Genomic DNA, 18,395 nt, shown 5'->3' on the forward strand with positions numbered 1-18,395 from the left:
GCAGTGACTGAGCACGGCAGAGAAGGGCACACTGGTTTAGATCAATGTGAGCTGCAATGAAAGCTCTCCAGCAAGGTATCAGTCAGTTCCATGTTTTACTCTCCTAACAGACTTGTAAACTCTGTCAGCAAGTGTGTATTGTCTCTGTATTATTTTTACATCATCTAGATGGGTTTACATTGTTTCATGATTATTTCTAAAGAAATGGGAGTAGAAATACATCTTGCTTTGTTTTCAGATGATCTGACAGACTCCCAGTAAATTGTTCATTGCTTCCCTGCCAATATGTGTATTAGGTTTTTCTTCCAGTTGTGACTGACCCTCAGAACTGGGTTGGTTGAGTGGTTAGCACAGAGGACTCAATGGAGAAGGGAAGAGTCTGGGATGTCCTCTTTTGACAGCAGCAACACAGTCTAAAATAAATCGACCTTTAGATACTTTTTAACTGGAGCAGCCTATTCTTCAAATGTTTTGAGGTTCATTCAGTCAGTACAAAGCAAAGAGTGGGAGAGGAAGTGGAATTTATCACACCCCCCACACATGTTCACTTAAATGAGGTAAGGAAAGGACAGTTCTGAATTCTTAAGTGTCTTAGCAGAAGGTGCCTGGAAGCACTTGGTTTTAAATCATCAGATTCCTACTTGTTAAATCAACTGGTTTACTGTTCAAAACACATTGAAATGCCTTTTTTTGCATGTTCTATATGTTTATTAGCTTCATAGAGTGTCCTCAAAATGTACACTTTAGGCAATTACCATGTTTTGTCTAAAAGCAAGCCTCTGTAGAAATCATGACATTATTTGTCATAGTCTTTGTTGTTAAAGCATTTAAATCATATATGTTAAAGCATTTAAGTGTGTGGAGATAGTGTAGTTGCTCACTTTTTTTCTCTAAATATTGATGCTAAAGGTTTAGGAAAGTGTTTGAATTACGAACATGGAAAAGGATGTTAATCTATACTAATCTAATCATTATTTGAATAGGCCATTTAAATCCATCCACCCTGTGGGCTTGTGAGCAGCATAAAGTAAATTACAAGAAAATGCATTTTCACACCCTTTGCCTTAGGCTAGTTCTTCATCCTGGTGTCACATGAACATTTTGCAAAAGATAAATTTCACGGATAAATGCAGCTAAAGTTATTTTCTTTACTTGGCAGTAAAACTGAAAGAGAATTCTTCATTGTTAAAATACAAAGTTGTAGTAATTACCTGACTTTGATATTGTAAACTGCTGATAGTTAAATTGACCACATCTACATATTATTTATGGCCTAAGTTAATTTGTTGGCTTGGAGGGCTCAGCAGTTTTGAGGATGCCAGTCAGCTAGTTGTTTCCTGCCTGTACTTGCTTATTAAGATGGCTTATCTCTTAATTTTTTTTAATATTTCTTGCTAGATGTATTTCAAACGTCGCTATAGCATTCAAAACTAAGTGAATTAGTGTAATTTTATTTATAGCTGTTGTCAGCAAATGCAGAAAAATATACATGTGCCTTTAGAGCACTCAAAAAAATCTCAGGTCTTGGGAAAGTACACTTTGAGACAGAAGTGAGAGACTGTTGTAACTTAGATTACTGCAGTTTGTTGTTTTCAACTGACACACTCAAAACACAGTAATCTGGTGTTGTTTTGCACAGGTGTAAATAAATCAGCTTTTGTATTAGTTTAAAATAGGTGAGTAGGATACTTTGTACTGTAAAAGCATTGCAAGACTAGAACAATTGTAGGCTTAGCTTTTGTGTGCCACACTACCCTCAATTCCATTTTTGATGTGGATGTTACTTAAGAAATTGCTATGCCAAACTCAAAAAGTGTTACTGGGCCCTCTCTGTATGTGCATTTTGCTAAACAGGTAATTGCTCAGTTTGTTGTAGGAACCTTGCCTGGTTCCAGCTGGAAAGCTGTTATTGCTCTTCCTTTAGTCATTGGATGCTCTCAGGCTTGGATTTAAGCATAAGTTTGGAGGCAGAATTAGTAGTTGCTGTATGAATGTAGTGCTTTCCACGGTCCTTTTTCTTTGGTTTGGTTTCTGAAGGAGTGTTATTACCGTTGTTTCATGGTGCTTGAGCTGCAGCCTCGAGTGTCTATGGTTTGACACAGCTCCTCTGGGCCTCAGCTGGAGCTGTGAGTGCAGAGCAGGCTGAAGCCAGGCTGTGCTCCTAGGGTAGATAAACCATTGTGGCAGTACAGCAGCAGTGACACATGCTGTCACTTACCTATTTCTTGCCCATCCATCTTCTAGCAAGGGTGCTTGGCAAGCTCCAAGGTGAGATGGTGCAGGAAGGTCAGCTGGTAGAAATAACCCTGCTAGCCTGCTTGCTTTCCTACCAAATTGACCTTGTGGAGGTCAAGAAGGAGCTGGGGCTGGCACAAAGTGTGAGGATAGATTATTGTACAGTGAATATGTAGATGATCTTTAGGTGATCCTAGACTTCAAAAAAAGCAGGGAGAAATAAAGTTCTCCGTGGCAGCTTGGTGATGTGTGGGAGATCTGTGTCTCTGTGTCTCTATCTCAGCCTCTGCACCTGAGCTGTCAGCTTATCTGCCAGTGGTGGTAAGCTCAGGTTTCTGCTTTGTGTTGAGCTGGGCATGTTCTCAGCTGCTGTGTTTTCTAAGTGTTGATAGCAGAGGGATGATATGACTTGGCTTCTACACCAAGTTCTTAGTAACTGTTTGTTTCTCCTCTCCCATTCTTTTTCTTGTTGGCTCTGTTTTTCCACTTGTGTTTTGAGTTCTGATCTTCCTCTCTGCAATGTTTTCCTAGGTGACTTGCCTCTGTTTCCTCATTCCTGTAGTTGCTAGCTTGGCATCAGCTGTCTAACCCTGATTTCTGATGTTTCCAAGGCCAGTGCTGTCTCTGGCCAAAGAGATGAGTATTTTTCTATCTGTTGCAACTGCTTACTGTAGACTCTCTGTGGTGCTGGTCAGGTGCTTGAAATGCTGAGAACTATTCCAGGAGAAAAACTGGATTGATTTAGGTTTTAGCCAATTCAGTTTGTTACAGCAGAGGGGGTGATGGGGTCAAAAACTAGTGGGAAAGGGAGAGTGCAACTTCGTAGCTGAGCATGTAGTTGAAACAAGTGGGTAATGGAAAGGCTGCAGGTGTCTGTAACACTATACTTTCCTCCCCCTGGCTTCAGCAGTGTCTCATGGATCCCAGCTAAAGTTAGTTATGGAGAGGCTTCCTGTTATGGTCAACAACAGAAACCTCTCCAGAGGATAACCTGTGGTGGGTGGGATCAAGTCTTTAGGGATACAAAAGAAGACAGCATTGACCCAGACAGCTGAAAAATACTGTCCCAAAATTAGGTGAAACTTATTACTGGCAGTGTTGTTCTTTGTCTGACATGCTCCCCCTTCTCATTTCTGGATGTAGCTTTTGTTTTACATGGTTTGAATTGGACAGTTGCTTTCTCTTGGAGGTAAAGCTTGTCAGACCTCCTCTTGGACCTTGTAAGAGACTTCAACTGTTGGGGGGATGTACTGCCATGCTCAGCCCTTCAGATAAGGTCTGAACTGTTTTGCTTCACTACTGAAAGAATTCAATCCAGCTTCAGCACTATCTAATTGCTGCCTGTAATTGCTCTCTAGTTTAGTCTGTTCTTGGTAGTAGTTAAGGCAGGTCTCATCAAGGAGTGTCCTCACTACCCACTGAATACTAATAGCTTCACTAGATAAACGACCCAAGGGAAACAATTACATTTTCATGGCAGTGTCTGCCCTCAGGTAACTGTGGTGATGCTTGAAGTGAGATATACTGAGGTTTGTTTGAAATAATCCTGGTTTTAATATTACAGATGACTTTTTCATCTTTGTGCATTTTTTTTTCTTCTGTAGAATAGGGAGGCTTTGTAGTCCAGAAGAGGAAGCCTTGGGTGCCCTTCTTGTGAGTTAATGAAGGATGTGAAATCACAGCATGAAACTCTCTCCTCCTTTGTTTTCCTGCCTTTTAAAGAGCCTCTCTGAGGGAATTTATGCAAGCAGATGCAGCCTCCTCACAAGCAGTGAGCTGTGGCTTGTTTGACATTCGGAGAACTTGCTCTCAAGCAACTTGGAGAGAGCACAGCTGCTCACCTGATCTCATGGCTTGAAGAAGTTTTGACCTTGGCCATTAATTGGCGTGGCAGCGTGGTACTGGGAAGGAGATACTCTTGTGTTGGAAGACCCAGTGGCTTCTAGTACTTGGAAATTAAATTGTTCAGAAAGCACTAGAATCATGGAGTTTAGGGTGGTGAATTGCCATGAAACAGGACTTGAATTGCTTTGGTACAATCCAGATATTGCATTGTGGTTTAATTCCATTTTAAAAGGTGGCTTCAAGTTTAGTATTATGGTTTGAATGTCTGAAAGAAATTCCTTGTAAAAGATAGTGTGGAAACCACTGCTGCAAGCTTTGAATACAGTCTTCATGGGTGGACTTATTGTTGGAGTACACTAAAACTGACTATGTTGCAGGGCACAAATATGAGGTGTATGTACTGTATCTGTCTGTTGTTTTAGCAGGTGTGTTGCATGGAGCAACAGTCCAGTCAGTGCAAACTAAGGCAGGCTGGTTTAGAAGCCTGGCAAAGGCTTGGCACAACAAATTGATTGGGAGATTGATAGTGCAGAACAAGCATATTCAGTCAGTTTTTAACAAATGAGAAGTGCTTTTTAATAGTTACTTTGTGTCAGATTTTTAAAAATGTGTGTTGATTTCCAGAGCTACTGTTACTAATTAGAGATTAAAAAGAGTGTTCTCTTGATACTGTTCACTAGGAGTTGTGGTCTGTTGGAACACTTCAGTTGGTATCCTTTTATCTGAAAGTATTATGTAAATCATAGTTTCAGTTTTAAATGGTTCCCTGTAGGGGTTTCAGTTGTACTTGAAGCCTCATTGTTAACTCAGCAAACTTGACTTCGCATATTAGAAAATTGTGAGCCTCCCACAGAAGTCCCATTAGTATAAACTTCAACTCCACAGTATCAACTGTGAAGATGGGTCAGTAAAATAATCCATGACTTGTTCTTCTAGACTGAGGCTGACATTTTTGTGGTATTTAAATAGCAAGGATTAAGTAGGGAGAAAACTGTCATGTGTTAATGTATCACATGAGATTTTTATAACAAAATACTACTGTGCCATAACTTTTGATATTTGGAGCTGTTTCTTCTTGCTAATCTTCTTGCTGTCATTTAAGGCTAGACATGATTGCTAGCTAGTTTTGAAGTGGTGCAGAGTTATGTCGGTGTTTAGGGGGTGCATTTAGTGGAATTAGCATTACAGTGTTTGCCTCTCTTGGTGGTGAGCAAGGTTTGTTGCACATCTTTTGCTGTGGCTATGGACTGCTAGTCCATACTATTGGGTAACCCCAACAGTACACAGCCCTGCCACTCTGTGACTCACCCCATGGTTCTGTGGTCTGTGACCAGATCTCACACTGCAGAGGTGTGGGGGGCACACCTGTGGGAGGCCCTGAGTCAGCACTGGCCATTGGAGTAACAGGGTGTGGTTAGACTGAGCTAGGTGCAATGTTCTCTCAGTCTTCTCAGAGATAACTGCTGTCAGAATATTTCTGTGTCTTCTAATATGACAATTAATTGCTTAGCTCAACTTTTAAATCCTGTAATAATTGTGAAACAAATTTGATATATGGCTTTGAGAATTTGGGAAATAAATGCTAATTACTGTTACTCAAGCAATGTTTTACAGACAATGTTTTACATAACTACACTAGCATAAAAAACTATTTATGTAGCTTGGTTTTGGACTTTAAAAATGTAGAAATAGTCTTACTGCCTTCAATGACCTAAGGATAACTATGCAAGTTCAGATCAAAGGCTAGCTTACCTTATCTTGTGAGATGCAGGTCTGTAGTAGTTGCCTGTAAGAAAAGGTAAAAAACCCAATCAAGCTGGTAAAAATAGAGCATGATACCTGCTGTTAAATCTTTCCAGCTTCTGACAGTCCATAGCTGAGGAGCTCCTTGTGGAGTCAGGGATGTAACCCCATATATTTAACAGCTCAATGGAACTCCTGTGATTTTTTTAATAGCTTTCTAATGCTATTTTGAGCTCTCTTTACCTTTACAGCATCCTATGGCAGTAAATTCCATGTCTAAATGATGCATTTTAGAATAATTTCCTTTGTTTGTTCAGCTCCTGCAGCTGGTGGCAGTGGGTGCCTTGGTTTTTGTGTCAGAGATGTTCTCCATGCTATATGTGATTTCATATGGCATTAGGGTACTGCACTACATCCCATCTCTTTCCAGGATGAGCACATTTAGTTCACTTTTTCCTCATGTGGATACCATTGCATTAATTTAGTTGGTTTAAACAGTTTGCACCTCTGTAGCCCTTCTTGTTTTGTAGTATCACAGTTGACCACAGCTGTATTTAGGCTGCAGAAATAGTAAAAAAGTCTGCTTGTTGCCTCTAATTTTCCAGTATTGTTTTTCTTGGACTCCATGATTTGGCTGATTAATTACCTGAGATTGTTATCTCAGGGTCATCTTTTACCTGTCAGTGTAAATAGCTAATTTAGAACTCATTTCTGTATTGGTATAATGATGGAGTTTGGGTTTTTTTCTGTTATTTTGCCTTGGGGTAGGTTATACATTTGTTGGCACTGGATTTTGCCCCTCACTGTAATGTTTGGCTGTTGACAACATTGTATGGCGGCTGTTCTGTGAGTTCAAGTTTTGACTAATTCAAATAATTTCATATCCTCATTAAAGTTCTCTCTCCATGCCTTGTGTGAAATTGCAGGTACATTGTGTTGAGTAAAGTTGGATCTCTATTGGTCCCTTCATGGTGAAACCCAGTTGTTAATATACAGCTATTTGTTTCTTCTGTAGCACTTCTGAATCTTCAAGAGAAGTCTCCTAGCTCAAATGACCTTTGGTTTTATTTTAAACAATCTTTGTTTTGTTATATTTTCAAAGGATATTCAGATGTATGTATTGTCTGAACTGCCCTATGTTTGGCTAATTGCTTTAAGATGCACAGAAGCATTTTGGAAAGGCTTCTTCCTCCTACCATGGCAATGTTAATTCTTTTCTATTTTGCTATTTATGCCAACTTCACCAATTCTATTTTCTTTTTTCTGTTACATCTTTTAATAATTTTCTAGGCTTAGGCATTTGCTTTAATGGTCTTTAGATCTCTGGACCTCTTCCCTTCTTTTCCTTCCTTGATCTTTAAAGGCTTGGTTCATGTTTTCTGCCTTCCATTCCTCTGCTGCTGAGGCTGTGCCAAGTATTATATTACTTGCTGTAGTTAAAATTTCAATTTAGTGTTTGAGTTCTTTTATTGACAGGTGTCATGTAGTCCTGGCAAATCACAAAGATGCTATGCTTGGTCACTCAGTATTCTGTGAATTCTAGCATCAAGATGAATTATATTTACAGCAGTACCTGGGAGAAATGCTGTATTTAAAGGAAATGGAATAGTCTGCCATTTCAAGACTTAACAGAACTTGTTACAAGAAAATGATGGAATTGAGGCTGTGTGAGGTGCAGATAAATTGGGTCTTCTGTCAACAGAAGAGATGAGTAAGTGAGATCAATAGGATCTTGGTAACAGGCAGCATGGAGAAAGTGGAAAGGTTATTTTCTGTTTCTCTTTGCACAGGAGCTGAGGGTTACTCAGTAAAATCCAAGCAATTGGTTATGACCAGGCAAGGTCATAACAAATGAAAGGAAGTAGTTCTTCACCCTGTAACTGAGTTGTGCAAATTATTTCTGTGGTTTTTGTAGAAGTTGAAATTGCATCTAAAGGTCTTAAATGGATTTTATAGATTTCTATAGTCACGTGGTAAGTGATGCAGATAGTCCCTGAGACAAATGGTTGGAAAAAACCTTGAGGAGGTACTACTATGTAATATTTGCTTTTCTCTATTCTTCCTTATTGGCAAATCTGAGATGCAGGTTTTGGGCCTGAATAGGCTGTCACTGATTTTTCTTAAGTGCTTGTCCTGGTTCCACAGATGGCATCCCTAGCTGCTGCTTGCAGGAGTGTGTGGCCCTTTGCTAGAAAGTCTTGCTGTCGAGGAGCAGCACTTAAATTAGCAAGGGAGCTCACACCAAAGCAATCTTTGCCAGTGCCTGAACTGTTGTAACTGGTAAAAGGACAAAGTATCATACCTGAGTCTTGCACTGGATTCCTAGCTCCTGTGCCTGTGGACAGACGCATTCCTGACCATACAGGGCACCAACCACCGTGGGCCTGGACTCCTCAGCGTTGGTGCCTGCATTCAGGTGATAGGATGAGGATGTCTCTGTATGGTTACCATTGATCTGATGGTGTTTGAGGCTTGCTGTGTTCAGCAGATAGGAAACCCAGGATGTGCTTGCTGGACCAGGGTGCAGGCAGCACTGATGAGGCTGTGTGTGCTGCCAGTGAGAGGCTGGAGAGGGAGTGGTTGGGTTTTTGAGAGGGCATTGAAGTTAAGGCATCTGCAGTGGGGGAGGTGAGGAGGCTGGGAGACCCCTGGACTGTGGAGATGAGACTGTTAAGAAGGAATTAAGATAAACTGTGGGGCCTGGCTGCTCACAGTATCACCTCTAGCTGCCCTTGTCAGCTTGGCTACCCAAGCCCATCATACAGTGCATCACCTGATGAGTCAGAACTGTCAAATGCTTGCAATAGCTAATTTCTTAAAGGAAGTTATCTTTATTTCTTTCTGATTGAATTCCCAGACATTACTATGAATAAGCAGAATTGGTGTGGATTGAATTTTTGTGGTTGCTTGTAACCTGCTAGAGGCCATCTTTTCTTAGTTTGGAATGTGGAAACTTTTGTAGATATTCCCATAAATGTTAAGTTTGAATTTCTTACAGAAACTTACTACTGAATGATGGTGGATGATTTGCTGTGGCTGGACTGTAGCTAAGTGTTTGGGGTTGTTTGGTTGTTATTTTTTTGGTGGTTTTTTTTTTTTTTTTGGTCCCTCTGGCAGATAGGATATTTCTCTCCCATGCATTGGCTCAGGTGCTGGTCTTGTCTGATACTGGACTGGCTTAGCTCCTGAAATTTGCAGCAAGCTTTCTACTTGCTGGATTAGTTTTTTGTGAGTTTACTTTAATGGCCCCCCTGAGTGAAAAGCATATAAGGTGGTGTGAGAGAAGGTCTGGGAGGTTTTACTCCTGAAATCTTGCACTGGTCTGTGGGCCTGCAGATCCTGAGCAGGAATGGTTTTACCTAGACATGGAAAAGGGTGTGCTGGGGAGGAGCTGTAGCTCAGAGATTTGTGTACTGCTTTGTGTTCTTCAATCAGTTTTTAAAAGGGAAATAGTGAAGTTAATTTACAGTAGTTGAAACATGACATGTTGGTTTTGGGGCTTGTTAATTTCTGTTAAGTGCTAGAGAATTACTTCTTTTCCGTTTTGTGATTCTAAATTAAATGAAAGTTTCCACAAGTTATATGAAAATTGAGTAAGCCTTTATTCTTAATTTTTGGCACTTTTCACAGTATATTAAGGAAGCAATTGAGATTTTTTTATTATATCCCTTCTTACCAGAAGGGTGTAACATTTTTTTCATTTTTTTCTTTAATTCTTGCATTTCTCTGTTATCTTTATTCCCCTCTCCCACTTTTTTTACATGTGTTTAATCACATTTAGTCAAATTCTGACTGTTATCAGAATATCAATTCCCCCTCAGTCTTTCTTCTTTGGCTACTAGTACATACTTAATGCTACAAGGATTTTCCCGTTTCTTTTGTTAATATGTTTATTTTTAAAAGTATGTGTGCACACACCAAAACGAGAGTTCCAAGCTGATAAGCAGTGGGGGAAATAAGCACTCTTGAGGTCAGTGGGTCTGTGCTTCTGGCTCTGTCTGTAGTTCATTCTCCATTGATGCTGAATCCCTGCATCATCTGATCACTTGGCTGCACACATTTGTTCCAGATGAAATGTGAGCATGTGATGGCATTTAAATTGTGGTTGGAGCACGTGGTGGTGTAGTAAAACAGCCAGCAGACTATTTTAGGAGGGAGATGATAACCTCATGTAGTACAGAATCTTTTGCAATGAGATGCCTTCTTTCACCCACCTCCAGCTCTTGCTCTCTGGCATGCTCTGGGCATGCCTGTTTGTCTGAGCACTGCTGTTCTGAAACAAATCTGTCTCAGCAATCCTACTGTGTGCCTGTGGTACTTGGACTTGCAAATGGAGATTTGGATTGCAGGTAACAATCCCTGTTTTGGTTTTTGTAGGTTTTTTTATTCTTTCAAAAATTTTCATTATATAAATTAAGCTTTTGCTTCATTGTATAGGCCTCTCTTCATCTCTCCATACAGCATGGCTTTTGAAACTAAGCTGATACTTCAGAAATTAGTTGAGAAATGTTGGCAGAACATGCACCTAGACAGAAGGCATCTGAAATCAGTTGTGGCAAGCCATCCTTCCTGTGTTTTTAGGTAAGAGTATGGAGATGTTCACAGTTTAGCTGATGTGTACTTTTTTTAATTGTAGAAAATAACTCTACAATTCAAGTATGCCAGAAGCAGACTCTCCCTTCACGACATTTGAAACCTAGTTGAAAATTTCCTGAATATATCAACTTCCTCTTTCCTGGGAACTGGTTTAATCTGAGCTTTAAAGTATTTATGATGTCACTACTCAGTTCAGCCATTGGGAAGGAGATGATTTAATTCTGAGTGCTTATGTTCATTAACTACTTCCAGACGCTGGCCAGGCCCTTTGGGCATCCTGTTTTGGTATTCTTAATCACTGTCATTGTTGCTCTGGTGTGATTTTGATTTCCACTGTGACTGACTGATCTATTTCAGGTCAGTTTTCCTTTTCAGTGCTTCCGATACTTTGAGTTAGCATGAAGCATTGGTCCGGAGTTTGTGCCAGAGACCTTTTTTAGATTGTTCTTTCATTAAAGCTTTTTCATGACTTGTTTCTTTTTAACTTATTACTGAGGAAAAAAAAGTCTGGAAGAAAATGCAAATGTATGAAAATGATGATGCCATAATGTATGTTTCTGCTCTAAAATGGGAACAGTTTACAGATACTGTTGCAGTAACTTTACTCGAAAGTTTCATGTTCATCTGTGGATTATGGAGGAGAAGGTGGGGTGCTGATCTGTGAGCTATTGTACTGCAGGGCGTGATAGTCATGCACTAAACTGAAATTCAGGAAGGTTTATGTTCTCCATGCTGCTCCATCATGTCAGTGTTGGATGGGGTTGGTGAAAGGATAAGTGCCCAACACAGCCTGAAGTAGCAGAAACTGTGGAATCGGAGTAGCTTCCCAAAATCATAACGTAACACTATGATTTAAAAAGCAGTGCAGCCACTCAAGGGACCAGCTACTCCCCTTACTTGCCATTCTTCATGTCTGAGAAGGATTGTAGTCTTGGGAAGTGCCCAGTTGATAGTGTTACAGACATCACATGGACTTGGAAGATCAAAGTCTGCCAGATCTTCCATTTTTTTGTAATTGCAAGTTATTGACAAATATACTCAAACAGATTACTAGCATCTGGCTTGTAGGCAGCCCTAAAAACTGACTTCACAAGCTTTCTCATGTGATATTAATCTTTAATGGACTATTCATACAAGAAGGCAGTGGTTTCATGAAATAGGTGTCTGCTCTCAAAATCAGCATCACAGTCCTGGAGTAGTTGTTAGCTTTGTTCTTGTGATGGGTAGGGTTGTGAGGAGAGAAGTGAGGCCTAGAAGCTGCTATCCTTCTCTGCAGTCTATTTCACTGGGAAAACCCTTTACCTTGCTCATGTGGTTTTCTCTGGGAAAATAACTATTTAACCATGTTCTTGTTTGTAAGATGTACTGGCAATGTCTGCCTTGTGTGGTTACTAGTGAAAATTAAGTTTCCCCATTTTTATCACTGCTTACTCTGCTTGATAGCAGAGCTGTCTGTATTTCACAATGTATACTTGTTTTTTTGTTGTTCTCACTGCTGTGTGTCTTCTTACTTGGACACAGTATTCCCTTTGCATTTTGGCCTGCATTTCCACATCTGTGTTTCCTGATTTATTTTCGGAGACTAGCTTACATGGTTGTCTTTGTATACCACGAAGAGATGGGTTTTGCTGGCTGAATAACCTGAATTTCTCAGGGTATGTTTCTGGCCAATTTTCCTGTTGAGGTGCCTCTCTTCATTGGCACTAGAAGGTGCTTATGCAATTGCTCTTTCAGCCAAGCATGTAGGTGTAACCTGTTACATTGGCAAGAACTGAGACGTCTCAGCTTCGGTGTCCCAATCAAATTTTCTTTGGTAATTTAATTCCAAGAACTTTTATTTTTGCCTCTAGTTCCAGGAGTGTGAGCTTCCTTAAGCCATGTTACTCAATTGTGTATTAATGCTGTGTGCTACTGAATGCTGTGTCAGCTGAGATTATCACTTTGTGATATCATCTGTAAACCAAAACCTATAAAGCAATTTGAAAATGTTTTACGATGAAGGTGTAATAAATGTAGTTTTTCTTTTGCTGTGCAGGTAGAAATTTGGAATAGGCTTTTCTTATGTTTTCTTACTTACAGAAGTGTAGGCAGTGCTAATCTTTCTATTTATGCTTTTTAAATTACATCTTGCTTTGCTACTACTAGCAAAGTAGTTGGTGTTTATGCTCAAAAGTACTAAATTCTATGATGTCTTACAAAAGAATTCATTTGAGGATACAAACTTGCAGTGCTACATTCTAAAAACAGATTTGGAAAGCATAAGAAATTGTACAGTTCATCTCCAAAAGGAAACATAGCATTTCTTTGTGTTTCTTTTTTTAAATGCTATTTTTGCTTTTGTTGATGAAAAATAGGTTGTGTATGTGAGACGTTTACTTTGAAGCACTTTCTTAGGTGAAATGTTGTTTAGTATTTGAAATTGATGGTCTGTAGAATCCTTAGTGCTTTGATGTGTCTGAGTTTGGGCAAAAATTCTTGGAGCTGGAAAGCTTTAGGATTCTAAAACAGGTTTTTTAACCTTTGTCCTCTTTGGATTTGTGTTTTAAATGTGTATCTGGATGCATGCACACACAGATGTGCACACAGACACTCCAAACTTCCATATACATTTTTACAGCTGGTTTTGCTTGTTTTTGTAGATAACATGTTATGCCTTAAAAGTTCAGAAATTAAAGCATTACTAGTTGCAGGAATTGCTAGTTGCTTTCTAGGTGATGTGGTGTTTTAGTACAGTTTAGGTTTTTACTTTTGAGAACAGGTTTATATGAGCAGCAAAATTTATTCCAGACCATCTCTTAAGTTTTATTTATTCTTTACCACTGATGTTTCTCTTGTGAAATGTTACCAAATGGTACAGAAATAATGTACTGCAGGTCTGGTTTTCCAGTTATTTTCAAACCTTTCCTTTTATCTTACTCTCAATTTTTGAAAGAGAACTTATTTTTTTTTTAGCTTTCTTTTGTGCTGTACAATGCTACATTTGGGCAACAGTATGCTTCATAGAGATTTCCAGAACATTTGTAATCATCTCTTCTCCCCTCACCCCTTCCTTTCCTCTCAGTTGTCATAGTTCCCTGCTTTTCTTATCTCTCCTTTTACTGCTGCAGCTTTCAGATGATAATGCACAGCTCGAGCAGCAGCTGCTGCGTAATAGCTGCAGCACCACTTAGAGCTGACCTAATGTGAGAATAAATGAACAAATCTGTGATTTGCTTGTAGGCTTACCTACAGCATCTTTTTTTTTCAGCCTGGGTATATTAGATGTCATCACTGGAAGGTGAACTGTGGATGGCCTCTGTGGCATCCCCTTTCCAGCTGCTCCAAGGATTGTCGCACAGCAAAGAAAGTTGTTGGGATTCCTAGTGCTTTTTGCAATCACCTGTTTCTGAACACGAGTTGCTTTTTTTTCCCTACCACCTCTTTATTCTTGCTCCCGTGGCCAAGAGCAGGGCAGTGTGTGCAGCAGGAGCAGGTGGAGCGCCACGTTGCCGTGTCACGCTGTGCTTTGCCAAGCCACCCTGCTCATTTCCTTTCATTTCCGCCGGCTGAGCGAGCCAATGTTCTCCTAAGCTTTTGCACGAGGGGCCTGAGGCTGCAAAACCGAGCTGGGAAGTGTCCTGCTGGTTTAGTACACACAGCCCAGGCTTCCAGCTTATTTTGGGCTGGCTGCTGAGGTTAGCAGCAGCTGCCCTATCTGTGCTGCACAGATGCCTGGGCTGCTCCCCAGCTGCTGCAGCTGGTGGTGCAGTACTGTAAAGAAAGCTGTCACCTATTTGTGTCAGATGATTCAAGTGTTAGTACTCACTGGGAATACTGTACCTGTGTATATTCAAGGCAGTAATTTAGCAAGGAAAAAATATTCTATTTTACTTTTAACCAGTATATGAACTTCTCTTGCTATCACTGTTAGATACAGCCTTACTGATACTCTCCTGGTTTAAGGATAGAAACAAGTTAAGGTTTGTAGAAGACATATTAAAAGACAGTGTGTGTCAGAAGAAAGCTTGGCTGAACTACCCCCCAGTTTTTTTATTTCCTGTCTTCAGTTGTAGACTTTGCTTTATCAGGGGAAGTACCTTTATTTTAAAAATACTTCCTCCATAACTAGATTCTGACTTTAAGGTCTAGAAAGGGGAGATAAAATAGTATGAAGGTTACATGAGGCCTTAAAACTGACTGGTTTGAAGAAAAGGATCTTGCTGCAGGCTTACTGCATGCTGTAGTCTGCTGTCACCAGATGTATTTTCAGCTTTATTTTCTCATTTCCTTTTCTTTCATCAAGCTCTCTGGTAGTGTTTTTTTCCTTTCAGTAGGTACTGGTTGTTGCAGGGACACGAGGATAAGCATGTTCTATTAGTTTTATTTCCTTATTGCTATTAGATGAGAAACACTGAACAGTAGTCTCCATCCACTGGGGGTTAGTGGTTTAGAAGACTTAATAATACATTCAGGTAATTTTGAATGTTAAGGAGTTTAAGCAGATCCATGCAGAGTTTAATCTTGTTTAGAATCAGAGGGTAAATGTGGTAGTCAAACAGCCAGTATGGATTAAATTAATCTCTAAGGCATTTTGTTTGATGTTGAAATATCAGTGATGGAAAAGTGAAAATGGCTGTCATGAAGTGAGTTTAAAAACTGGCTTATTAATAAACTTCATTATAATTCCAAATGGAGAATGACCATCCAGTTTATATCTTGCTGTAGGGGTTTTGCTGCCATTGCTACTTAACCACATTATGTAACATTTTGTTAATGACCTGGAAGAGGTCATAGAATTGTTATCAATAAAGTATGTAGCCAGTTGAAATCTGAGGGCAGAAAATGCATATACAGTTGTGGGAAGCCAGCCTTGTGTGCTTGGGATTAGTGTGGTGTGTGGAAAGGGAAGCCAGGATCTGTGGGTGGGGGTGGGCAATTGGCAGGCCTTGGCAGTCAGTGACCAAAAGTGCCAGAGTGCTCTGGAGTGTTGTTGATAGTGCTGTTTGTAGGTCACTGCCAGCCTGGTCTGGTCTGCCTTTAGAACATGGTATCCTTTGGGGTGGTGTTGTGGTGCAGCCCCAGGCAGCCACAGTCTCACTCTGCCCTGGTGGGATGGGGGGGAGATTCAGAAGGGTACAGGTGAGAGAAAACTCCTCAGGTGAGATAAAGACACTGTACCCACTGTAATGGGTACAGCTGAAGCTGTGCACGCCAGCACAGCAGAACAAGGAGTGAATCCATTACTTCCCACGAGCAGGCAGATGGATGTTCAGCTATCTCCAGGAAAGCCAGGCTGCATCACTCCTAGTGGTGACTTGGGGATACAAACACCATTGCTCTGAGCATCACCCCATTCTCCTCCTCTCATCTTAATGCTTATGTAAGGCATATGTGCACGTGGGCAATTCTGTGGTATTTAATAACAATGGCATAGTTAAACAGTTTCTTCAAAAGATTTGGCTTAGCTGGGTCCTCATCTGATCTGTTTTATGATGGTTTTATTCTTGTATTCCTACTAATGTTTAATCTGACTCTTGGTGAAAAGTAAGGATTGAATGGACAAGAGGGTGAATTTTGTCACAGGAAGTTGCCTGGAAGTTGAGGATATATTGGAAATATTTTTTTCCATAAAGCTTTAATATCTGTATAATACCTCTTGCTTACTATTTGAAAGACAAATCTTAATATTTGCAAAGTAATACCTTTCTAAGTGTTTGTATTTTTAGGCTTACAGGGCTGTAGGGATGTGCAGCTTTGAATTCATGTTGTGCTTCTGCTGTGATTAGAAAAGTGGGTTATTCCAGTATTATAGAAGTAATTTAGTATGCCGACCTTATTATTTGTGTTATAAAAATAGTTTGGCTTGATATTTGGATCTCAAAATCCAGCTTTGATTTTGGCAATTGAAGAATTGGGAGTGCTGTATGGTGGAGGGGGTTTGCTTGCCATCCAGTGTCACTGAATGAGAATTTACTGTTTTTAACATCAAGATAAATTTTGAGGGTCAGTTCTACAGCTGATTTGTCCATAATTACCAGAATAAAGATTACAGGCCACATGCAAGTCAGACTTCCCTTGAAAACCTGGAGTAGATTGTTTTCTCTGGCTACTTGATTTTCTTACTCTGTCAAAATTTTCAGATATATTATGAAATGAGCAAACCTCTACTAAGATGGAAGAAGGGTGTAAATGGTCAGCAGGGTTTTTTTTGTTTGTTTTTGTTTTGTTATGGTGGGGTATTTTTTTGTGTGGGTTGTGTATTTCTTTGTGGTTTTTTTTTGACATAAGGGTTTTATAATCAAGTATTATCCTCAAAAGTTTAGAACACTTATGTTATTTCCCTCACCTTTCACCTCTCTAGGTTAGTTATTTCTTTGCTATGTTAGGAGAAGACCCCTCTGGAGGGTGTCATGTCCCCCTCCCCCTTTCTTGTTGGCTGCTGCTGAACACACTGGCCATGAGCTGCTGAGGGTGGCTTCCTGTCAGAGTTGCTTCATGTAAAATCACAAGGAAGCAAGTGTTTCTTGTATCCTCCCATTGTGCTGTTTCCTGTGGAGCAGACTGGATGCATGTCCTGGATACAGGTTTTTTATGGCACTCTACGTGTTGGGATGATCCAATCAAATTGTTCTTGGTATCCCTATAGTCTGAGCGTAGCAGGAAACGAGGCTTCCTCTCAACCTTTTGTTCTCAAGTTAGCCTGACTGTGGAGAGCTCTTGGCTCTATCAGAATCCAGAATGAAGGTGAGATTGAAATGGATTTAGGGTTGGGTTGTTTTGAAGTTTCTGTAAGTTTAAGCTGTAATTTGTAACCTTTTTAGAAAATGTTTCCTTTCTTAGTCATTGTCTTTCTCCCTTGTTGTCCCTTTCTGATCCAGTCCTGGTTTCTGCATGAGCACCTGTCTTGTGTATTTAATTCTTTTAGGATCAGGGCTAGGCTTTTGTGATTCTGTTCACACTTCAAGTTACTTCCACTTCCAGTTTGTTTAAAAACTACCACAATAAGTGTGTAGTAATAATGGAAATTTCACACTCTTAATGCTTTCTTGTTCCATAGCAGCTTAATTTTTTTTCCCGGATTTGAGCAGTGGTTAAGCTGATCTCAAGCCTGGTTTTGACTTTATAAATTATGCTGTTAATAAAATCTATCATGTCTGTTTGTTAAATCAGATTATTTTTTCTCCTTAATGCCTTTTTTGTGTACGTAGTCTTTCAATATTCCTTGTGTTTGAGGAAAAACCTTACAAAATTCACATCTAGACAATTCCCTGGTGCCTCTGCTTACTCCTTACAGCTTCAAATAACTAAGAGAAATCTTTTTAAATTATCTGTAGTCCAGTGAAACTTGAAGTACTTATTTGACTTTATTTATGTGAGCAATAACTGCTTGGAGTATACTGTTGTGTGGTTCTGACTGCTTGATGCTGTGTATGTTGTGTGGCATTGCTTTTCTGGGCTGTAAATGCTGTGTAAATGCTACTCAAGCTTGAGGGATGTTGGCACCTGTACAGCCCAGCTAGAACTGCTGCTTTCTGGGACCAGAGGTGATCCTCAGTCTGAGGGGGGAGAAATGAGCATGTCAATGTATGCAGGTACTCAAATAGTGTGGATGCACTGGGAGTTTTGTTTGTTTTTTTTTTTTTTTTTTTTTTTTTTTTTACTGACTAACACAGTCGTTAAATGTTTCCTAAATCTGTTCTACCTTTCCTGTGATATTGCATCACCAGTCAGAACTGGTCTGGCAGCCCTTTCTGTGGTTACTTTCATAGCTTTTGTTAACACTTTTGCTTCTCTTGGGTTAAACGAGCCTTTCTTTGTTCCTTTCTCGCTTCTCCCCTGGGATTATGAGTTTTTCCTCTCCTGTCTGTGAAGGCTGTTTTCTGGGTAAGGACTTTCTGATAGTGTCTGTGGGATGGGTCTGTTGTCAGAAAAGTGAACTGGTTTTTGTTGACTTTTTAGATAAAAGCTGCTTCATTGCAGAAAACAAAATATCTTTC

At 39.9% G+C, this 18,395-nt stretch overlaps 1 protein-coding gene across 9 annotated transcripts in view; it reads left to right on the forward strand.

Annotated features, from left to right (window-relative positions):
• The window catches only part of ARHGEF7 (Rho guanine nucleotide exchange factor 7), a 113,975-nt gene that overhangs the window by 25,346 nt on the left and 70,234 nt on the right, over positions 1 to 18,395 (forward strand). For 4 of the 9 annotated variants that reach the window (XR_010355638.1, XM_064407825.1, XM_064407822.1 and 1 more), the window contains one exon: positions 18,248 to 18,282. The exons of 3 other annotated variants lie outside the window; for them this stretch is intronic. Coding sequence is in view for 1 of the 6 variants with exons in the window: in XM_064407821.1 (XP_064263891.1) it covers positions 17,137 to 17,142 (6 nt within the window). In the remaining 5 variants the exon portion in view is untranslated. 2 more of the 9 variants (XM_064407821.1, XM_064407826.1) reach the window with 2 other exon arrangements.

Source organism: Passer domesticus, chromosome 2 (genome assembly GCF_036417665.1).
Source record: "Passer domesticus isolate bPasDom1 chromosome 2, bPasDom1.hap1, whole genome shotgun sequence".
In the NCBI taxonomy this organism is placed as follows: domain Eukaryota; kingdom Metazoa; phylum Chordata; class Aves; order Passeriformes; family Passeridae; genus Passer; species Passer domesticus.